The sequence below is a fragment of the Lissotriton vulgaris genome, chromosome 5 (genome assembly GCF_964263255.1).
Source record: "Lissotriton vulgaris chromosome 5, aLisVul1.2, whole genome shotgun sequence".
NCBI lineage: Eukaryota > Metazoa > Chordata > Amphibia > Caudata > Salamandridae > Lissotriton > Lissotriton vulgaris.
Genome location: NC_141693.1, coordinates 1,422,118,627 through 1,422,143,355, shown reverse-complemented (window position 1 = coordinate 1,422,143,355; position 24,729 = coordinate 1,422,118,627). Strand labels below are relative to the sequence as shown.

General features: G+C 43.9%; 1 protein-coding gene across 1 annotated transcript in view; it reads left to right on the top strand.

Annotated features, from left to right (window-relative positions):
• The window catches only part of C5H1orf162 (chromosome 5 C1orf162 homolog), a 349,182-nt gene that overhangs the window by 270,482 nt on the left and 53,971 nt on the right, over positions 1-24,729 (top strand). The window contains exon 5 of the mRNA XM_086923354.1: positions 2,621-2,682. Coding sequence (XP_086779480.1) covers positions 2,621-2,682 — 62 coding nt within the window. The remainder of the gene's footprint in view (positions 1-2,620; positions 2,683-24,729) is intronic.

Genomic DNA, 24,729 nt, shown 5'->3' with positions numbered 1-24,729 from the left:
TGGCCTTTATGTAGGTGGAGTTGTAAGTGTGTCTATGTTCCATTTTCAAAAAACATTATTTGTCTTTTTTCCTTTGGTTTTGTTGGGCATGATGGAGGCGTTCATTTGACCAGGACGGACGCTGCCAGTGGCTCTTGCAGGGTAATCCGAGTCTGTCACACTGACATTCTGCTATGTTTCTACATTGGCGCACGCATAGGTCGCAAAGGAGTCTATCGTTTGCTAGTCACTGTTTTCTGTATTTCTTGGTCTTCCGGATTGTGCTCCGTGCGAGTAGGTCTCATTTCACATGCATTGCAACGTACTACGCGGGTCTTTCAGCGTGGGTTCGTGTCGGTCGGGTCCATTCTTGTTGCGTGTCGGTCGGTACAATTCCAGGTCCATTTACGGGCAAATCACTGATTTCCGTACGCTCCGGTCGTGCAGCTTGTGTTCTGTATGAGTGGGTTGTAATTCACACGCGTTGCATTGTACTACGCGGGCTGTAAGGAGCCGGTACGTGTCGGTCGGTCTCCGTTCCCGGTCTGTGTCGGTCGGTACATTTTTACAATCGGAATCGGAACCTAAATCGGAGAATCTGGAATGCCCTCCAGGCTCTGCTGTAGGAGGGTTTATGAAGTTATCATTCAGGTATAGATCGGCGAATGTGTCCCATCCCAGATTGTGTGCATGCTTGGAGTTTCCCTTGTCTTCTAGTATGGCAGCTGTGGATTTAGGGTGAGTGCAATAGATGGAGCATATACTGTTGAATGTCTCTGGTGTAACCCTGCGCGTAGTTCACGTAGTAACGCTACGCGTAGCTACACAAAGTGCACTTTGCACTACGCAAGCTACGATGTACCTACGCGAAGTGCATAGTGCACTGTGCAAAATGCTGTTCACACTGATTGCACAGTGCCGGATGCTTGTCCGCACTGTGCAATCAGTGCAAACCACATCTTGCACAGTGCAAGCGGTTGTTTTCTGCCGCTCGAGTAGATTTCTAATCGAGCTGCAGCTTTCTCAACGCGGACTGGTAGTTTCTCATCGCGAGCGCTCGTGAGCATACGCGACCACTCGCAATAAGAAACCTGACCTCCCCACGTTGAGAATCTCGCTGGGAGGTTTATTTCCCACGCTTGCGATCGGTAACTTGATGTTGCTGATCGCGAACGGGGAAAAATGGAAAAAAGTCTCGCTGGGATGTCATTTTGCTCACTTGCTGTCGCCAACTTGACATTGAGGACCGTGAGCAAGCAAAAAATTACCGCTATGCGTGTTTGCACTATGCTACATGCAATTCGCGTAGTGCGAAGTAGCGCAAACTTCGCAAATTACGCGAGCGTAGCGTAGTACTTCGCCCAGGGTTACTCTTGTGGCTGCGTAGCCGGTCCCAGGCCCAACATAGTGTTTCTGCAGTGTTTAAGATAGCATGTTGTCATGTTAATGGTAGCGGGGCTTCGCTGTCAGCTTCAACTGCCACATGGGATTGAAAGGGAGTGGGGAAGATCCAATGATGTTGGAATGTTGCCTGTGCGCAGTAAGCCTATAAGGCTAAATCAGGGATGCCCAATCCACCTGAGCCAATGGGAGCGTTAGCACCTCCCACAATATACGTGGCTGTTTCCCTGTCCAGACCAGTGAGATCATTAATGACCCAAGTGGCAAGTTGCCGAATAAATATAAGAGTTTAGGCAATACTATCATCTTGCTAATCGCAATGCGACCTGCCAGAGAAATAGGGAGCTTTGACCAGATGACCGTCTTCTCCTCCAACCATGTAAGTGTGCGACCAAAGTTCATGCTTAAAAGATCTTGTATATTAATACTCAGCCATATCCCCAGATAGCGACTGGTCCCGTAGCCCATTGGATGGGATAGTCTGGCTCAAAGAGGATCGTCGTGTGTGTGAGTCAGAGTAAGGTGGATTTGACCCTGTTGATGTGTACGCCCTGAGAGGACACCGAATTTGACAAGTTCCTGAAGGACTGGATTCAGGTTTTCTAATGGATCTCTGAGATATAGTGTGATGTCATTGGCGTATAAGGATAAAATTAAGTCTCTGGCCGAGAAGTCGAGTCTGCGTGTTTTATAATGCTGCTTGATCCTTGCATAACAATGGCAAACAGAAGGGGCTACAAGGGCCACCCATGTCTGGTGCCTCGTGTGATGTCAAATGGAGCTGAGATCAACCTGTTCGCTCACAGTCTTGCGGTTGGTTTGGAGTACAATAGCCTGATTTGCAGTAGTGGCCCATGGAGGGAGTTCCGTGGGACGGTGAGGCGGGGTGGGTGAGGGGCAGGGTGAGGGGGTAGTAAATACCAGAATATGGATGAACGGAGGTAAGTAAACAATTAAATAAATTAAACGAATTTCGTTGCGCTCGCTGCTTGTATAATGGGCATAAATGGTAGAACATTTCATGCTCTAAAGGTATCAATTACTATCTGATGATCAGAAATTAGTAAAAAGTAGAACAAATCATGGACTAAATTGAATGCTGGTAGGAAACAGAGTGATTAAGGGAGAATTCACCCAGGGCAGAACCCTTCTGTGATGTATGATTAGGAAGTTTTAAGTTGACCTGTGAACTTTAATAACAGTTCTGACATTAATATCTGATTAATAACTTTTATTGTAGGCGGCCCTGACGTCATCAAGGTATCCAAGGCACTGCAATCACCTGACGTTTCTCAAAAAATGGTAACACTTTTGCTTGCTTAATCTTTTCAAGTGTCTATTTTCATGGGTTGTAACTCCAGATGTGTGACTTTTTCCAGAACACAAAATAAAAGAAAGTGCCATTGTCGGCCAAAAGTACATCATCTCTTCTGTTTCGATAGCAGCTGGCAAAATAGTACACAATCTTTGCTATTTAGCCAGCAACCTGCTAAATGTGTTAAACATCAGTATTGTTTTGGCTGCAGGAAAAGAGTAGTGATCATATTCTATTTGATCAGCATCTGGCCAAACAGTGTAAAGGAGATGTTTATATAGCTGGATATGAAGACATGCATGTGTAATGTAATAGGTCTTGCATTTACTTGAGTTTGAGCTATTGGCATTGTACAAGACAATGCCTTTTATTTATGTTTTGGTTTTTAAAAGGGATTGTCATTTACATTGCCAATAGCTTAAACTTGTGTAAATGCGAGATCTATTGCATTGCAAGTGCTTGTTTTTCAGAATCACTGCCTGTACATCATGGAGCACACAAAATCGTGCTGAATTTATTAAACACAACATGCTTTAATGTACTGACTATGCTACAGCATCTGTTCCCTCATTTACTCATTGAGCTAGCTCTGAACATAACCATAGAGATTCATATGGACTATAGCTCTCTATGGTAGTACAAACAACTTCGGCCACCAAACTGAGTTCTGAGGAAAGTAGAACCGTACTTCCTGTTTATAACAATGAAGTGTCATGTGGATGATGACTGACCAAATGAGATCATGTTCTTAAATCTTCACTTCATGTTCGTTTACAGCTTTCAACTGCTTGCAAAGTTTTCTGCAAGGTGCTTTAAGTTAATTGGCTGTACCTCGCGTCATAAAAGATTCGTGCAAATGATGCACGCTGTTCGCCAAACTCTTGCAAACACCAACCATTGTTTATAGATGTTGCCTGGCATTAAATTTTGAAAACAAAAGAAATGTATGCGTTTCTTTTACTGGGACATAAGAAACAAAGGGCCTTATTTATGAAGGCCATGCGTCAGTTTTGCGCCGCCGGTGCGTCACTTTTTGTGACGCACCAGCGGTGTAAAAAATGCGCCTCGTTGTGCCATATTTAAAAAGTGACGCATCTAGGTAGATGCGTCACTTTTTAAACCCCTGCGCCACATTATACATGCGTCAGGTATAATGTATGCAGAGGGGGCGTTCCCCCGCAAAAAGCCTCGTAATAGTGACGCAGTGAAATCTATGAGATTTCACTGCGTCACTTTTAGGACGCTGTTGTGTCAAAATCTTGCGCCTGCCTCACAGCAGGCGTAAGACTGACGCAAGCCCTTTCACATGGGGCTTTCCCCATGTGAAAGGACGCATTGCTGGAGTTGCATCACTTTTGTGACACGCTCCAGCAATGCGTCACTTTTGCACTTACAGATACGTCAGAAATACTGACGTATCTGTAACTCCTTGCGACATGATGCGTCATACATTAAATTTGACGCATCAGGAATGTCGTAAGGAGTGCGCAGTGAAAAGTGACGCATCGCTGTTTTTACGCAGCGATGCGTCACTTTTCATAAATGAGGCCCCAAGTCTCTTTTTCAAAAGTTGCAATTGTGGCAATGTTCTGAAGTGAAGCGTAATATGTAGCAGATTTGCAAGGACATGTGTGCTGCACACTGAAAAGAAAAACTGTTTTTTTTTTAACTGAAATGGAAAGCTTTAATGCCCTTCAAGGTAAGAAGACTGAACGAGTTTGAAAAGCACACAATGTACCATTCTCTATTTATGATAAATCATTTAAATATAGTGTTGCGGACAAAAATGAGAGAGATATGTGACATCAGAAAATAAGCATTTGCAATGCAATAAGATTCACATTTTTGCGAGACCTATTGCATTGCAAACGGGACTGTGGGCGGGTAGCAGGAGAGCAAGAAGGCACGAACAACGTGAGTGCAGGCGGGTGGGGAGGGGGCAGAAGGCATGGGAAAAAAGTAGTGCTCACAATCTGAATAACACATACCATAAAACACTCAAAGTAAAGGGGCCAGTAGCCATGGAAGGATACACATGAGGACATGGCCGTCATAAGGAGGTACTTACAGCCTATAAGCCAATCAGAAGGCAGCCTTTATAAAGTACAAAGACACAAGCCAATGAAAAAGATGGGCGGGGGAGTGGGCGGAGCTTCCACTCTACACTCCATTACTGCATGCCTTGCAGAATGAGCAGTGCATGCACGCTGCCGCTATAGGCTCAACCTTAAAAAAAGGAACTCCAGGCAATGGCAGGGTGGTGGTCATCTTGTAATGGGGAACAAGAAAATGTGTAAAGCATTTGAAAGTAATTGCATATGCATTTTCATACGCAAATATATAAATGCATGAATTAAGCTAAGTTTTTTTACGGATAAATAAAGAGGAAAACCCCAATTTTCAATAAATACATTTATGACCAATATAACATTGAAACTTCTGTTTCAGGAGCATCAACATATGACACACAGGGCCTGATTTAGATCTTGACAGGATATCTGTCACCGTTGTGACGGAGTAGCCCACCAGTTAAGATCCAAATCAGGCCCATAGATATTTTGTGCTACAGTCCACGGGTATTTCTCTGTGAAGAATAATGAAGGTTTTAATGAATGCTAAATAAATGTTTTCTTCACTCGTGAGCAATGCTTTATTTGTAAAGGAATAAGTGTTGTGTCCCAGGATTTAAAAGAGAAGCCTACAGCCGAAGCTGTTGATTGTCGGGTGTACAGAATATCATGGCCTTATGGTCTTCATTCCACCTAATACATCTTAAATAAACCACCAGACACTCCCTGCCCCATTAGCTCACTCTTGCAGGTTCTTTTTCGACTCCATTTGTGACCATTTTTTGTCTTTCTCTTTCACCTCTTCGTTCTATCTTGCTTACGTGTTTTCTCTCCTTTGCTCTTGGTTAAAGTAACCCAGTGGACCAGGGCCAAAAGGAAGAGAAGGACTAAGGGTTTGAGGAGCAGAAGGACCTTTATAAGCATGTCATGGAGACCAAGGGGCATAAGCAGAAGGACCAGAATCACTAAGACAACAACTGAGAAGGAGCACAGCTTGCAATCCAAGAAGCCCTTTCTCAGCAGCACTAGGACAATTATAAAGGACAAGGAAGTGCAGGCCCAGTAGGACCCCAATCAAAAGGTCCACAAGTGTCTAGGAAGACCAGATTCAGGGGGGCAAGGAAGACCAAACCCTGGAGGACCCCTATTAGAAGGACCATGGCAGAGATAATCAGGGTAAGATGCACAAGAACAAGGTGGAACGGGCAAACACAGATACCTCGAAGGACCAGGATGGGTTAGAGAACCAAGGGACTAGGAGGGTGAGAGAAACTAAGGTCAGTGGGACCATCACTAGAAGACTAGATACAGGAAAAACAGAAAAAAGAGCACCAGAACTAAAAAGTCTAGGGAACATATATACACAAGCCCCATTGCGTCAGTGTTGCACCATGCAATGTGGAGCAAGAGTGACACAACTCGAAAATGAGATTACGCCACACAAGGCCACCTCGTGTGCTCCTGAGTAGCTTTATAAATCTTGAAGAAAGAGATGCAGTCAAATTGCTGCATTGCCTTACTCTGCGCCAGGGAGGCCTTTAATGTGTGTTGCAGCGGTGTTCCCACACCACAGCCATTGATGTTGACACCTGGGGATGCACCAAAAACCTATACCTCCCCAGGTGAGTCGTAATGAGGAGTAATATGTATATTTCTCCTCGTTTTTTTTTACCTTTCTCTATGTTTGCTGCATTCTAGCGCACACATAGAAAGAGGAAAATGCTTCAGAGGATTGTTTTTGTGCAGGAAGGCACCCCACCTTATAAAGCAGGTACCCATGTACCATGGTGCAAGGGTGCCTGCATTGGTGCTCGGCAGCCAAAGTGGCGCAGGGTAAAATGCAACATATTCTTTCTAATTATGGCCCATTCTTTCCCTTTCCCTTGCTGTGCTTCACAGTGCTGAACTGTGTGACAATCTCATAAATTAGGCCGTAGGACTCCATGGACCAGGGCGGCCAAGATCCGAAGGGTCAGGGACAGGTAAACCATGAGTGAATAGATAAACCAGGAGAGCAGTACTGGGAGGATGTAGGGACCAATATTAGGGTAAGGAGGATTAAAAGAGCAAGGACCGGAAACATGTGAAACAGGGGAACCAGGATCCAGTGAATTAAGGGCAGGAGTCCCTGGAAATGATGACAAAATGGAACAGGACCTTTATGTTTTAATCCTAGCATGATCAGGAGGCCCTGGGACCTCAGAACTAGAAAAGTCTATGATGATCAGTGATAGACACAAAATTGCACAACCATGAGTGCAAAGAATCAGGAAGATTAGGAGAACTGGGGCTAGGAGGATCATGAGCCGATTGAGGAGCACTGTGAAGACCATGACTAGGAGGACGATGAGCTGTAGCACCAGAGGACCAGTACAGGGGGCACCAGGGGGACCAGAGTAAGGTGGATTAAAAGGATCTTTACCAGTAGGACCGTAAATAGGCCAGGAGAATCAGGGCCAAAATGACCAGTCTCAGAAGGACCCTAACAAAGAGAACCAGCACCATGAGGATTAAGCCCTGTGTGAGCAGTGCCAGGAGGGCAACACACTGGGCCAAGAGGACCGGGACAGTGCAAGCCAGGGAGGCAAAGACTAAGCGGGCCAGGTTTCGAGAGGCCAGCTACACCAAGGAAACCAGAAGGACCAGGAGCTAGTGTAGCAGAAATTGGATGCACAGGGTGTAGTGTATCAGAAGAACCACGTCAAATGGATCAGGATCACACAGACTTGGAAGGAACATAAAGGGCTATGAGACGGGGCCTATAAAGACAAGGATGGCCAGTAGGACCAGGAGTAGGAGGAAGCCATCTGTTGCCCATTCATGATCAAAATTCCCCTAAATTGGCTTTTGCAACCTCATATTGTCTTCAGAATATCTGGTTTGGCCTTCCGATTTTCCTACTTGTTCTTAAAGTCCATCTGCCATGCCAGCTCATAGATTAGTTCTGTATGATCTCCATAGGCCTCACAGTTTTTTCAATTCTTCATTCAGCCTAAAAACCCCACCATTTATCTTCAAATTGCTCTGACAACCAAGATTTTCAGACTACTCTAACGCTTTTGGTACCTTGCAGGCCATCTAAACACTTCTGATGCATACGTACCTTCACCACCCTTCAACATGCACTCTTCATTTCACACACCACTCATCTGAAGCTGAACCTACCACTGCTAGCCGTCGTTCTAAGTGCTACACAGCTAGCAATCAGAGCCCTTTGTAAATCAGATTCCCTCTGTGGGCCATCTGGGCGTATCTATCTGCAGCCTCCCTGGCCCCCTGTTCAGCTAATCAGAGCTTTCTTATGATCCTGAGCTCCCCTTTGCTGCTTTGCCATAGCCCTTTAAACCTCTTTGTTAGCCCTTCACCATTTTGTTGACTTTAGCCTTTTGAGTTTTTCATACCCTTTAGGCCATCATTTGCACATAACAACCCGTTTCACCAATTCCCCTTTAGACTCCTCTGCCAAGATTCAGTTTCTCTGCCCTCTAATTTATGCTCGGACCACTGTGCTAGCCATCAGACAGTGCCTGATAGTTCTCAGAGTTCAAATTGTAAAAATCCTGGTTTCTCTTTTCTTGAGTTCTGCAAAAAGCTCAATACCTGTGTCATAGCATTACTAGGCCAATTTAATTTGAGTTTACTTGTTTTTCTCCTGCCAATGATACATACCTCTCTCTCTCTCGGTCCTCCAATGGATCTTGTTTAGTGCGGAGAGGGTTGGATAGAAAGCGTCTCAACAATCGTCCAATGTGGAATAGGAATTGGATAACTGAGCTACAAACTAGTGATCAGACTCATGTAGATTACTCTCAAAACAATAATGTAAAGATAAAGGATTATCCTAGCAAGCCTAAATCTCCTGCAGAAACGTAGGCGAGCCAAAATCATACACACTAAAAGTTCAGCTAAAGCTATACAGAACAATAGAATTAGTATTTGATGTTCTGAGATCTCTCTAAAATAATTTCCTCTGGTTATCAGTAACCCTAAATTAGGACTGCACATTCACTTGATCGGAAACAATCATGATAGCTGAGTCAATATTAAATTGTATTACAGTTATCAAAAGTTGAGGTAAACGAGTGCATCAGTACATCACATTATAAGATCATTTAGTCAAATTCTAAATCGTCATTTGAGATAAGAAACCAAAGCTCAAGAGTTCAGGAATGGACAATGCAACATGCCAGTCCAATCAGTCTCCCAAAGAAGGATGAGACCACTAGGCACACATAACCTATGCGTCAATTTGGAAAGGAAGCCAGGAGAGTCTGCTTCAGGCAAGTGGAAGTTGCCAAGGAAAGTTCTGCAAAGAATTCTGGAAGTAAGGAAATACCTGGCAGCCCATCCATCACCATGTGAGCTCACTTATCATCCAATGAACCTTCAGAGAGAGCGCCCTATAGGTTAAATCAGACAATATCATATACTTGACACCTTCTTGAATCACCTCATCAAGTCGGACGACTCAGTTCATTGGTCAGTTTGCATAGGTTGCGTGTCATGCGACGTAAAGATGAGACAAAATGTTGAGAAATAGGTGAGACAATTGCACAGTCGTCAAGCAATTCAGTTTGTGAAATGTTAGAACAATACTCCTTTAGCAAGAACAAGAAGCCAGTTTCCCAGGCAGCTCTTCAGGATTGTATCAAAACTTGTAGCAAAGTATCTTCTACAATACATGAGAACTCAGGAAAGAAAACACTATTTCACGTTATAAGTTATACTGTGGAATTCTCACACGAACAGTAGATCCCGCAAGTCAAGAAACGTCACATATGCAGTCAGTGTTGTGGAGTGCCTTGTGTGTGTGGGTGAGGAGTTTGAAGGTTATCCTCTTGTTGATGGGGAGCCAGTGCAGGTCTCTCAAGTGGGGTGTGCTGTGGCTGCAGTGAGGGATGTCGAGGATCAGGTGTGCGGAGGCGTTCTGGACGCGTTGGAGCCATTTCAGGCGTTTGGCCTGTGCTCCTGCTTAGAGTGCGTTTCCGTAGTCCAGTCTACTGCTAACGAGGACCTGGGTGACCGTCCTTCTAGTCTCGGTGGGGATCTACTTGAAGATCCTGTGGAGCATCCGCAGGGTGTTGAAGCAGGAAGAGGAGACAGCGTTGACCTGTTTCGTCATGTACAGGGTGGATTCGAGGATGACCCCTAGGTTGAGTGCGTGGTCGGTGGGTGTAGGGGGTGCTCCTAGTGCAGTAGGCTACCAGTAGTCGTCCCAGGCCGAGGGGGTGGATCCGAGGATGAGGAACTCCGTCTTGTCCGAGTTCAGCTTCAGTCGGCTGTTTCTCATCCAGTCGGCGACGGCCTTCATTCCTTTGTGGAGGCTGAGTGTCGTCGGCGTAGGAGATGATGTTGAGGTTGTGCTGACGTGCAACGTGGGCGAGCGGTGCCACGTAGACGTTAAACAATGTTGGACTGAGGGATGAGCCTTGGGGTACGCCACAGATGATCTCAGAGGTTTTGGAGCTGAAGGGGGGAGGCGGACGCGCTGTGTTCTGCCGAAGAGGAAGGAGGTGATCCAATCCAGGGCCTTCTCTTGAATTCCGGCGTCGTGGAGGCGTGTTCGAAGTGTGCGTGGCAGACCGTATGGAAGGAGGCTGACAGGTCCAGGAGGATGAGGGCCACGGTTTCTCCGTTATCAAGCAGGGTCCAGATGTCGTTAGTGGCGGCGATGAGAGCAGTTTCGGTGCTGTTCAGTTGTTTGTTGACGGTCTTTTTGATGAACTTTGCTGGGATCGGGAGCAGGGAGATGGGTCGGATGTTTTTGAGGTCTTTGGGGTCCGCCTTGGGGTTCTTGAGTAAGGCGTTGATCTCTGCGTGCTTCCAACTCTCTGGGAAGGTCGCTGCCTCAAAGGAAATGTTGATCGTCTTACAGAGATGGTGTGCGATGGTGCTGCTGGCTTTACTGAAGATGTGGTGTGGGCAGAGGTCTTCCGGGGATCTGGAGTGGATGGTGTTTATGATCTTGATGGTGTCATCGTCGTTGATGTTGGCCCAGGCGAGTAGGCGGTTGGTGCGGGTGGTGGTCGTGGGAGCGGGGGTCTCATCGGTTGCCGGGGTGGTGACGGCGATGAAGCTGTCTTGGATGTCTGCAATCTTGCGATGGAAGAAGGTGGCCAGCGAGTCGCACAGGTCTTGTGACGGTGGGATGTTGTTGGTGTTAGAGCTGGGGTTGGAGAGTTCCTTCACGATGTTGAAGAGCTCTTTGCTGTTGTGTGGGTTGTTGTGTAGTCGGTCTTTGAAGGAGGTCCTTTTGGCAGTTCTGATGAGGTGGTGGTGTTTGTGAGTAGCGTTCTTGTGGGCTACTAATGATATATATTCTCTTTATATAACACTTTTTTATAATCTCGATTTTAGTGTATACTCTTAGTACATATCTGAAATACGATCTATGAAAGCTTCATGAAGGCATTAATAATTAAGAATTAAGAATGTGGAACATTTAGTCATTTCAGTGTACACATTTATCCATGAAAGACACCTTTATTTTGAATTCGTCATCATATTCAGGTTACATCTTAGTAATGAACTAATTCCCATTATTTATAGACACATATAAATGATAATGAAAAATTTCCCAGTAGCCATGACAGAAAGTTTCAATTCTATTAAGGACACAGAGGCGAGGATTATGCTCAAACCTCCTTTAACCTGTTTCCAGCAGATTCAACTTAAACAAACAAAAAACTTTTTTTCCTATGGTGCACATGGTAAAGGTCATCAACAGTCCACCAGCAGTTAGTACACATTATCCACAAAGGCCTATTCTTCCTGAGTGACGTCCTCTTTTTTGACTGCGACCACATTATCCGGGAATCCTGTCAGTCTGTTTTTGAATTCAAAGTCAAAGGCAACCCAATGAATCTGATCTCAAATAATTCCAAGCAAAATAGAGTCACTAAAAACCATGGTTTAAGCATGCAAAGCACTATGGCAAACAGGGGAAATTGAATACATTAGTAACTCACAAAATAAGGGTCAATTAAGAAGAAAATATACACCACCAAGAAATACAAATACTTATACCATATGAAGGAGCGTATCCTTGATGGCCCTTCCTGGGTTGGGACCAGGTAGCCTTAGGCGGGAATAATCCTCGCCTCGTTGTCCTTAATAGAATGAAAGCTTTCCATCAAGGTTACTAAGAAATGTTTCCTTTTATGTCAGGACCAGAGGCAAGGATTAATCTCGTTCTAAGCTTATCCATCACCAATGACACAATATGTACGACTGGCTTAATGTAGAACCTCTTAAACATAGAGTCTGATGATCAGTCTGCAGTGTTTATAAGATCCTCTAACCGGACACGTTGGATGAAAGCTTTAGAAGCCATCGCTCCCCTCACTGAATGGCCTTCAAATTATGAGACTTCGATACCTGCCTTTTGCAAAACCCATCTGATCCAGCAGGCTATAGTTGGTGGCGTAACCGCTTTGAAAGGTTTCATGGGGAAATCAATAACTGGTATTCCCCTGCTTGACGGATTTTTCTGTCATACTCTCGTATTCTTTGAGGCAGCGGACTACACACAATTTAGGAGATCTATTGAACGCCGGATAGGTCACCACTCTGGAATCAGATTTGGTTCCACAAACAATGTGGAAGGTGACTTCCTGAGGAGTGAAAACCCTTCCTGAAATATCCAGAGCCCGAACTTTCGACACGCTCCGACATGACACCAGACACAGGAGCATGGCCAGGTATTTGTTGGATTGCCAAGACTGAAATAAATGGAGAACTTTATTAACGTCCCGCAAGGATGAATACCTGTGTTCCGATGCTAGCATAAGAGAAATACCCTCCATTAATTTACAGGTCATCTGATGTTCCCCTACTGGGCCCCTGAACCGGGATGTGTCCGGCTGAAATAGCTGATCTATAGGAATTGATTGTGCGATACGCTAAGCTATGAGACGCTAAGTATGCCAGGAAGTTCATTATGACTACCACTTTGCACCCCATGGGATCCAGGTTGTTCCCTTCACACCAAACAACCTACTTGGTCCATGCTGGTCTGTAGCGTTTGCTTGTGCTGTCAGCCATGCTGCTCCCAGTAATCATTCAGTATCGTCGGCTAGGCCTGAGATTCTCCAGCAATGCCAGACATCTGCCAAGCTACTAGGGCCAATTGCCCTTTCTGGACTAGAGGATGGGGATTGTGTTGTAATTAAAGATGTCTCAACAAGCAGAAGTTGTCAGTAAACTCTTTATCAGGATCAATAGAGATACCGTTGGTGATCCCTCTCCAGCCAGCAGACATCTGACCAGTGAGGAATGCATCTATGTCATACAGCCTAGCAATGCTAGAATTTAAGCTTTTAGAATGCCATGCTTAAAGAAAAACAATATAATAAAATACCTTTGAGAATACAACAGATCGCCTTGGGGATCCCGCAGAATAGCTGGATCTAGGGGTAGTCAGATTGGAGAATCCCAATATAATTCCAGAAGAACTGGAAACCACACTTGTGACCTCCAATAAGGCGTGATCAGCACCACTTTCGCCTGTTGTCTGCAAATTTGAGCTGTCAGTCTCATTATCGTTGCGAGGGGGGAAAAGCTTACCCCGTCTCCTGTGAACAATCTTGCAGGAAGGTATCAGTCACCGTAGCAAGCGGATCTGGCTTCCAACTGAAGAATCTTTGTAGCTGGTGATCCAGTCATGACGTGAAAAGATCAACCGAGAATGAGTCCCAAAGGATGTGGAGTCTCTGAAAGAGTGGCAAATGTAATTACCACAGGCTCATGTCTGACCACCTCCTGGAGCACCAATCCGTTCACATTGGGACTCCTGGGAGTTATGTCGCTGTCACCAGGACGTTGTGGGAGAGACAGAACATCCAAAAGTCTTTGACTTCGTTCTCCCCAAATCGTTGATATAGCTCACTGCAGAAACATCCAACTTCAAGAGGAGACTGCAGGATACCTTGTCTTTAATCCAACATTGGATGGTGAAGGAACCTGCCATCAGCCTAGGCATTTGGCTCTCATCTGCAGACAATTTCCCTCCAGTAAAGGAGTCGCCACATTGAGACCCACACCTGGATTTGCTGGCGTCCAATTCTATCACTATGTCTGGATCAGTGCCAAAAATGGTTGTCCCGTTCCAGGTGTCCATATGGTCCAGCCACCATCTAATTTCCACCGCACTTCCTCCATTATGGGCACCTGATCTGAGTACTGCAGCCCTTTGCGAAGGTGCAAGGCTCTGTAGTGGACAGCATCAGAAAGATCCCCTGTATTGATGAGGCTAGCAGGTCTTCCATCCGAGCCACCTGTCTCAACAAAGTGGTGGGTTGTGCCAGCATACGTCTTGATTCCCTGTGGGGCTTTGCCACTTTCTGTGCTGGGAGGCTCAAAGTGCGCTTCACTGAGTCTATGACCAAACCCAGAAAGGTTGTCTGTTTGGATGGTGTCAGTAGAGACTTTTTGGCATTGATCACACATCACAGGCCCTGGTAAAGGTCTACCGTCGCCTGCAACTGCTGTGAAAGTCGCCGCAGACACTCCAGAAGCGAGATGTCATCCAGATAAATGATGAGACAGGAGCCTCTTGCTCCACCACCGGCTTGAGAACCTTGGTGAAGCACCAAGGGGCCGACGAAAGACCAAATGGGAGGGTGGTGAACTCATACACTTGGCCCTTCCACTGGAACTGTAGAAACCAATGGTGTGGGATAACGATAGGAACTGTCAGGTACACGTCCTTCAAGTCCAAGCGGACCATACAGTCATTGGGCTGAAGGAAGTCCTGCAGGAGGTGGATGCCCTCCATTTTGAAGTGGCAATAGGCCAAGCATTGATTGAACTTTCTTAGATGTGTTACTGGCCGTTGGCCTCCATATGTTTTGTCTATGATAAAAATATTGCTGAAAAACCCCCTTGGCTGGAGACAGGTGGGTACAATTGCTACTTTTTGTTGCAGATCCACCACTTTCTGATCTATGAAGTTGACCTGATCTTTTGCAAAAACCAGCAGACGTGGGCATGAAGCTTGCACTGGAGAGCTGTAGAACTCTATCTGGAACCCTTTTATGGTCTGTAGCACCCAGGCATCAGAGGTAATAGACCTCCAGTTGTGTTCGAAAACCACCAACCTGCCACCCACCTTTAAATGAGGAAAGGGGGAAAGCCTCACCTTCTGCGGGCTGGGATTGGACTCTGGATGCTCTCCTGCCTCCACGGCTGCTGTAGCCTCTTCTTGTTAGGAAGAATTCTCCTTGTCTGGCGAACTCCTGGGTCTTCATGCTGCCTCTTTGAGGGCCTTGAGTGAAGTTGCTGGCTGAGCGCTCCCTGCCACGGCCGACCCCACAAAAATTTGAGGGTGAAAATACTTTTTAATGGAGGCCTGCACCTTGTCCAGGGACGTAAAAGTGGTTAGATCTTTAATGAGCGGGTCTCCGAAGAGCCTGCCTTATGCCACTATGCCCACTTCAGAGGAAGCCAAGTCTCCCAATTTGGGATCCACCTTCAGGAGGAGGGAATGCCACCTCTCAGTGGAGAGAGCGCAGTTAGCATTTCTGAGAAAGACAATCGCATGCTGCGCCCAATTGGAAACTCTTTCCGGGGAAAGCAGATTGCCTGACAACTTGGTTTCCTCCACCAGCTCCAGGATCTTTGTAAGAGGATCGGAGATGTCTAGCAACTTATCATGGCATGATTTCCAAGACCTATTGATTCCCTTTTTAGGGTCTGTTATATGCTTCTGGAGGAATGTAGACATTTTTGGGTCAATTTCTAGAGTTATAGCCCCCTTGCCTGGTAGGGGTGGGCAAGGGCATTCCGCCCGGAGACAAGCTTGTACCTCCTTCTCTAGAGGTTTGCGCAGGTGCCTGCGACAATTTTTAGGTCTGCGGGGAGTCACTACAGGACGCCATGGCCTGGAGTGACCAGCCTAGTCATGGGACTCTCCCTTGGAGTGCTCCCCTTCCTCATCCAGGTCCTGCTGACTGGGAACCGCAGGGACATCCGAAAGGGTATCCTGCTACCTTGCATCTGAGCATGCTAAGAAGTCTCTCTTCAAGAGCTCAAAAAAAAGTCCCCATATCAATGCCTGAGGCACTTTTACGCTTAGCAGCGTGCTGGGAATGGTTTCCCTGGAAGGCTTAGGCCATCTGCATGATGCGATGCTCAAAGGGCCCCATGGCCATTGCCACTGCCTAGTGGATGGAAGCGTCCACCACCTCACAAAACTCATCATCAAAGGGGAAGACTTGCAGGGACTCCTCTGTACAGTCCTCTTCCATGATGCTTAGAACCAGGTGACACCCCAGGTAATTATAGGGGAAAGACTGCTTGAAAAGCCCAAAGCGAATCTTCCCTAGGGAATGGCCTGCAGTCAGCAGTTGGCAGAAAGCTGTCGCACTGAGCGAATGTGAAATTTTGGCAGACTAAGGCTAATAATGGAGTAACTAAAGTTACCAGACTTTTCGACATGTTGAGCATGCTGAACAGAAGTGAGAGCTCTGAATTGGGATGACTCACCCTTAAATGGGTGTCTGAATGCCTGGGCCTGCCCTTGTCAGCCTCGCAGAAATGCACATCTATGCCTCTTCCACATTCTATCTACAGACCCGCTAGCGGGCACAGGCTGAGCGTCTCACAAAGAGACCCTTATCCGAGTATGGGCATCCAGCTTCGAGGCGGCTCGAGCAGCCTTGATACTGCGGACGCTGTGGCTGATTACTAGTTGCTCCCGATTCTGCCAAGCGATCAATGCAGACCAATGAGGTGCGCGGAGACATGCGCCCCCCTACAAGCCTCCAGTGCACACAGCACCACTGATCGAGGCTTTCAGCGGGAGGGGTCGTGAGTGGAGCAAAGACACCGCTCCCGCGGACTCGTCGAGCAAACTGAAGTGTATCCTGCAGATCAAACTTTACAAACGGATAAAAACATAAATTACATTCTTACACACTGTTAACAGGTGAAGCATATCTTATATATTCCCCCCTTCAACTCAACATGAGAGAGAGAGGAAAAGAGTACTTATCTTCCTGGAAGCTGAAAAAGAAAAAGGAAGTCACTCAGGAAGAATGCGCCTTTGTGGATAACGTGGACTGACTATTGGTGGACTGTTGATGACCTTTACCATGTGCACCATGGGAAAGAAAGTTTTTTGTTTGTTTAAGTTGAGTCTGCTGGAAAAGCATCAAAGGAAGTTTGAGCATAATCCTAGCCTCCGGTCCTGATAGAGAATAAAATATGATTAGAGATAAACTCCATAACGTGAGAGTTCACCATTTGCACATTTCTAGCATCTGTTGATGAAATATAATTCTTTTGTCAATTAGTAAACCACAGTCTATATTATTCACACGAATGATATCATCTAGACTATACTTTTTTTTAACTTCACCAACACTTTCTTTATTGACTAAACATCAAATGTAATATTTTTTTTAAAGATATTTTTATTGGTTTGAAAAGCATATACATCACAAATCATTTGAATGCATATATAGCAGTCCATTTCCAACCCATTAGCCCCTGCATCATTTCCTGTATTCTTTCTCATTTCCATTTCTTTGGTAGACGAGGTACATAATTCATCTTGGTACTTATTCCATTTGCCCATTTTTTGTCCCATTTCTTAGGGCATCCTCTGGGCTTAAACACCTCTTTTTCTGCTATCATACATTTATCTAACTTCTGTGCCCAACTTTTCAACGATGGCTCTCCCACCCTCCACTTCATTGCAATTGCTCAATTCACTAGTGTGTAACCCAGTGTGGTCATTTGTTGTTCCACCTCCGTTAGGTCTGTAGCTCCCTATATATTAAGGAGCCCTAAGTGTGATGTTAGGGTAATCTCTTTACCTAGTGCCCTCTGTATGTGCCTTGTGGCTTTCTCCCATAGGATTTATATATGGGGGCATTCCCATATGATGTGGTAAAAGGTTGCTTCTTGCTTGCATCGGTGGAGACACCCCTTATCCGGTCTATTCCCGATTTCTGCAAGTGTGACCCTGGTGAGATAGGTTCTATGTATGAATTTTAACTGAATGAAGTGTAGCCTGCTTCTTTCAGGGACATTAGCGCTATCTGCCAGTCATCATCTTAAATTTGCCCGATATCATCTTACCACCATTCTCGAAGAGTATGAAATGGATCCGGCATGTTATTACATAATTTCTTGTATGTCAGCAAAACGGCTTTCTCCGTCATTGGTTCAGAGAGCAATTGGTCGTCTAGAGTGGAAGATTCTGGTATATTTACTAGGTCTGGGAGTGCTGCCTTACGGGCGTGACGGATCTGCAGGTATCGGAAAATCTCGCCCTGAGCTAATTCATGCTGTTCCCCTAGTTCCCCAAATGTAATATTTTCCCCTTTTTAACTATGTGGCCTATTGTTGATATACCGATAGTATACCATCTATCAAAACGGGGCTGGTGACACAAGGATACTAGTTGGTGGGTGGACCATAATGGAGTGGCTTGGGTCAGTCTGTTCGACCATATGAGGCGACGCTTAGCTTGGCGCCAGATCTCCCCAGTATGGGCTGTGGGGCCCAGATATTGATCTCGCCGGACTTTAGAGTAGAGGGCTCCAAGGTAGCCCTCCCTGCCCATTTGGTACTTGTCCAGCAAATATGCTGGGTCCATTGGTGAATGATATAGCCAATGATTCATCACTATTCATTGTGCAGCCCAATAATATAATCGCATATCGGGACGTGCGATACCTCCATTGTACCAGCCCTTAGTTAATTGATGTAATGCTATGCGGGGTGCTTTGCCATCCCATAACAGAGGTCTAACCTCACTCTCTATATTCCCAAAATAGGAATTGGGGACCTTATGCGGACAGTTTTGAAGGATATATAAAAACCGGGGAAGCAACCTACAATATGTAACATCATGACACAGTCTCAACAAGGGGATGGTCAGGTTGTTGTCATAAAAATCTGATGATCTGGAGTTATATAAATTCCAAGGTACTGGAATCCCATGGTCACTATTTCCACCTGACTATACCTTTTCTGCATTCTTTTACAATGCAGTAACTACATTTCACTTATTTTGTCATGTTTTCATGAGCATGTAGTTGGAGCATCTTTATACATTTTCTCTCAGAAATTTTCGTAATTGGATTCTCAGGTCATTAAAAGTTTAAAGGTGTTTTTCCTCTCCAACATCTGGCTTTTCTATTACTCCCCCTGACCCTAGGCAAGACTATGCACATACGCCTGGTTAGCACCAGGATACCCTCACAGGTGATAGTGTGCTCTACAAATACACATAACATAACAACATAAATCCAGTCAATCAATGACTATGCTAATACTTCATATGAGGGACTGTAGACATCAGGAGAGCTTGTAGGAATGGGAAAGGGTGCCATAAAGGGTATGGTGCTTCCTCGAGATTTGTAGATGACCTCACAACCTGGAAAATATTCCTATTTGAACTGTGCAGTATTTATTGTTCTGTGAATTAAATATTTTTTTTTACAAAAATAAGAACATGATTGGGCAATATGTTATTGTAACTGTTGTGTCTGAGCTCTGTCCTCTAAAGGTTTTCTCTTGGATTTAAATAAGGCTGATGTATAATATCTATAAAATTTAAATATTAATGTTTTCTTTATAATTCTATGAGCTGTGTATATCCAAACTGTTTTTGTTTGTGATTATACTATTAATCACAAAAAAAGACACATATTTAAAAAATAATTAGAAAGTATTGGTTTTAACATTTGAAGATTATCTGTCTGAGAACTGGTGATGATATAGATGAATATATGAATCCCACATCATCTATTAGATTTTTTCCAAAGTTCTCCCCCAAGAAGTCATGTTTAGTATACTGGAAAAAGATTAATACTTTAACAGCAGTCACTATAACATCTGTCTTTCTAAGAAAGCTCTTTCAGTGTTTATTACCTAATACTGACTTCCATAGTAAAGTTAAAAGTAACTGGTAAATGGGGGAGCGGCTGATCCAATCACTGTGTGATGTGCAATCAGTCAGTCAATCAATCAATCTATCAATCAGCAATTTGTAGAGCGCAGCACTGTCTCCCCTGGGGTATCTGGGTGCTTGGGTGCGAGGTCTCTATCGTGCCAGCTCCCCCTGTGACAAGTCATGTGGAAACACCAGGAAAAGGGAAGAAACAAGCAGAAAAAGGCAAAACGGAGGGCAGAAAAATGAGCAGAAAAAGTTATAAGAGAGGGCAGAAAAATGACCAGAAAGGGGAACAGAGAGCAAGAAACGAGCAGAGGACTCACAAACAAAGGACAGCAGGTAGATAGGCAGCATAGGACTGCGATCACGCTGGACAGGCGAACTGTCATGGGAGGAATTGCCAGTAATGTAATTGTTTGAGAACATGGCTACTTTGCCATCCATCACATTCTTTGTATGTGTATATTGTGCCCTAGACCTGGCGAGGGTATTGGTGGTCAGGTAGTGAGTGCCACTTCTTTCTGCTGTTGATAGCTCCCTGTTTTATAGCTACCTTTAAGGAATGTGGATTAATGCAGAGCAAAGCTACCATTTTTGTTGGAGGGTATATCACTGATGTTCCTACACAGATGATCATACATAAGTCAGATTAAAAGATGATGGTATGTATCCATAGGTGGTGGTGCTAAGCAGTTCTGACTCTACTTTACACTTTTCTGTCACCCTCCATACATAAGCGCACCTTCAAGATTGTTGTCACACAATTGGAGTATTCCTATGAACCTTCTTTGTAATTCCTCATACTTTTCATGTAAGCCAGACTGCAAACCTACAACCTAGGAACCAAGAACGCCTACCAGGAAGATGCTTTGTATCTGAAAATACTCTTAAGCGCTCAGCAACCTTCAGTACAACTACACGTCTTGTAGGAAATGATTAGAGCACATTTCTAACCCTCACACAATACCTAGTGCTACCCATATAGCCCACTCAATATCAACCAGGCACAACAAGCAGGGTTGCTTTTTAACTAAAGACCCAGAAGTGCTTTAGGGTAGTAACAGGAGTAAGAAGCACTATATGAGTCTTGCAATACAGTGCAAGCCTGGAGAAGTGGTTCTTCCTTTTGAAGTGTACATTTTTCTGGATTCTGCAGTCAGACCAGTAAGGTTTTTTTCTTTATTCCAAGCCAGAAATCCCTTTCCATCTGTTTACTTTGCCTTGGAGACTATAAGTGACATAGGAAGGGGGAAGATAAGTGGGTTTCTCTAGAGCAGAGGAATACTTATGCGACAAAGAAAATATATTGGCAGCCTTCCCTTCATCCACCAACTACAGCTAATTTCTGTGAGGTAGGCTTAGGAAGCAATATGTTCAGACTAACATGCACACAACGGGCTAAGACAGCCAGCTGTGGTAGGGTCACATACTTGTGTATCACACACCCAGGCTGAATATATTATACTATTCACCCAGTTTTAGTAGACCACACATACTGAGCTTCCATGCATGGTGAAGAGAAGACACCAGCATTTGGGGATCTAGCCAATGCCCAGCTCCCATGTGCATCATAGGTTATAGAATGCTGCCAATCCAATAATATTCTGCTACTACTATGACCTGTCAACATATAGTTTGGGTTCATGAACCTTTAACCAATCTCACTCATAATGGGTACAGTTTGGGTGTCATCCTATCATCAGAGCCATCCTAAACAAAAAGGCAAAAGGATTGAGCACTTGCAGAAGAACCACATGATTGTTTAGTTCACTGGAGAGGCACACATGGATAGCTCGAATAACTGACAGTGTAGGATAAGGTTTCAATTTCCAAGCCAGTCAGACGACTTTCATCCCATTAATTCAGTTACACATTTCTGATCTTTGTAGTGCAATGATATATCCACACTCGTTTACTCTCTTAGCCTGAGCTAAGAGAGTATTCGGATATTTGGAATGTCTCTATAAATGTCCCCAATACATCCTTTGTTGATATGCTAAGTAGCACAACATCGGTGTAGAAATGGAAGAATCATTTCATTGTAGATATAGTGGACACAGAAAGTGGCATATTGAAAGACTGCATGCATCTTATTCACATGCAGAGTACTGCTGGTAGGAAGTCAGTGCTAGACTATTTGTTAAAAAAATTATAAAGTATTGACCTAGAGGATATTCAATACCCCTTAGTATGGAACATAAACTCTGCCAAAAAGGCCTATAAAGCGCTAGGGTTTGGATGGGGGGGGGGGGGGGGAGGGGGGGGTTCTACCGTTTTAGGGTTATTGTTTTATTTGTATTGTTTTCATTTTCCCCTGGAAATACCTGAAAATGGTCAAAGTCAATTGATGTACATTGATGCGGCAGAAGCTTCTGGGTCACAGAGCTCTGCGTCATATGTGAGGTTTTGACAAATAAAACAAAGGCTGTCACCTATTTGGAAATCATATTGCATAACACAACCTTGCTCTACAGCTCGTGACACTTCTTTCTAAAGGAATTAGTCTTGCATGATGATGTGATTACCAACCACGCAGTCATTTACTCATATTTAATATTTACTTTCTGGACATAGGTACAAAGGCATCTGAGAAATAATTGACTGACATTTGGCTAAGCACAAGATTCGATTTTTTGTAGGATGCATAGTTTTTCTTCTTTCTCCCGTGAGATGTGTATAAAGCCTCTCATACTACCGTGGTGACTTGAATAATTTCCATAAGCAATTATTTCTATTTTGAAAACATCACCCCAAATATCGGATGGCATCAAGTCACTGAGATACAACTTTTCGAGTTCTGTATGGGAAGCCGTTCATGTCAAAATTACAGATCCCCTTATAAGAAACCTCCTGAAATGCATGGAGTGCTCCAAAATAAATTTGACACACACCAGAATGAATGTAACATGTGTCTAAACAAATGTGAAACATGGCAGAGTGAATGTGCTACTTAGTGATTAATATGAATAATACACACTCCGAATTGATTACGAGATATACTGAAATATATATCAGTCAAACTAAAATGAATATGGCCCTCACTGTAAACAATGTAGCAATCACTGAAGCGAATCAAGAATTAAACATTTCTTGAATTGATGTAAATATGCCAAGATGAATATGACATACATTGAAATGTATATTACAGATTGAAATGAATATAAGTTACTGAAATGAATATGTTATATTCTGAAAATGATATGATGCACATTGAGAATATTATGACATACACTGAAATGAACCTTAAATATGTTGAAATTAATATGAATTGCTGTGAAATTAATGTTACCCAGATTGCAATGAATATGAGATATACAGAAATGAATAGGAGATGTTTTAAAATAAATATTGCTTGTGTGTAATTAATATAAGCCCTATTGAATTGAGTGTGGCAACCCTTAAAATGAGTATGACCAAAGCTGTAATTCTCATGACATCCATCAAACTTAATATGGCATGCATTGACATTAATATGATACATATACAAATGAATATAATATATATTAAAAAGGGTAAGTTGCATCTTAAAATGAACATGACACATTTTAATATGAATATGACATCTATTGAAATAAATATAACATTGATTGAAAGGAATAGGACACATTAAAATGAATATGCATGTGTTAATATAAATATAAGCTTTTTCAAAACGAATTTGACATGATTTAAAATGAATATGAGTAATGTTGCAATGAACATGACATTTATCAGAATGAATATGGCTTGCTCTGAAAAAAGTATGATTCACAGATATGTGGTAAAATGGATATGTCTTATGTTAACATTAAAATAAGAAGTATTAATATGAATGTGACATCTAGTGAAAGGAAAATGTCACATGCTAAGATGAAAGTGACATGTGTTGAAATAAATATGAGTCTCATTGGAATTAATGCAACTTGCTTGAAAATGAATATGACCAATACTGAAATTAAAATGGCCCGAGCAAAATAAATATGACATGCTTTAAAATTAATATGACAAACATTGAAATGCATATCACATATTTTGGAATGGATATGACTCACGTTAAAATGAATATGACAAGTGGTAATATTAATATTACATCCACTGAAATGAACATGGCATGAGTTAAAATGAATATAACATATTTTAAAAGTAATATAACATACGTTGAAATGAATATAAGCGTTAATGAAATGAATTTGACATGTTTTAAAATGAATATAAGTAAAGTTAAAATGAACATGACATTTATCAAAATGAATATGGCTTGCATTGAAAGTAATATGATATGCATTTACATGATCATGATATGTGTTGAAATGGATATGATTCATGTTAAAATTAATGTAAGATGCGCTAATATGATTGAAACATCCATTGAAAGGAATATGACAAATGCTAAGATGAATATGACACGCATTGAAATGAATATGACCCATGCCGAAATTATAATGAAACTTGGCAAAATGAATATGGTATGCTTTAAAATGGATATGATACACATCAATCAATCAATCAATCAATCAAGGCATTTATGTAGCGCGCTACTCACCCAGAGGGTCTCAAGGCGCTTGGGGGGGGGGGTCTGCTACTGCTTGAACAGCCAGGTCTTGAGCTGCTTCCTGAAGGAGAGGTGGTCCTGGGTAAGGCGAAGGTGGGTGGGGAGGGAGTTCCATGTCTTGGCGGCCAGGTAGGAGAAGGACCTTCCTCCTGTGGTGGCTCTTCGGATGCGAGGGACGGCGGCGAGGGCGTGGCTGGTCGATCGAAGCTGGCGGGTCGGAGTGTAGAAGTTGAGTCGGTTGTTGAGGTATCCTGGGCCTTGGTTGTGCAGGGCTTTGTGTGCGTGGGTGAGGAGTCGGAACGTGATTCTCTTGTTGATCGGGAGCCAGTGCAGGTCTCTCAGGTGTTCGGAGATGTGGCTGTGTCGGGGGATGTCCAGGATGAGTCTTGCTGAGGCATTCTGGATCCGCTGAAGTCTCTTCTGGAGTTTGGCAGTGGTTCTGGCGTAGAGGGAGTTGCCGTAGTCCAGTCGGCTGGTCACGAGGGCCTGGGTGACCGTCTTCCTAGTCTCGGTGGGGATCCACCGGTAG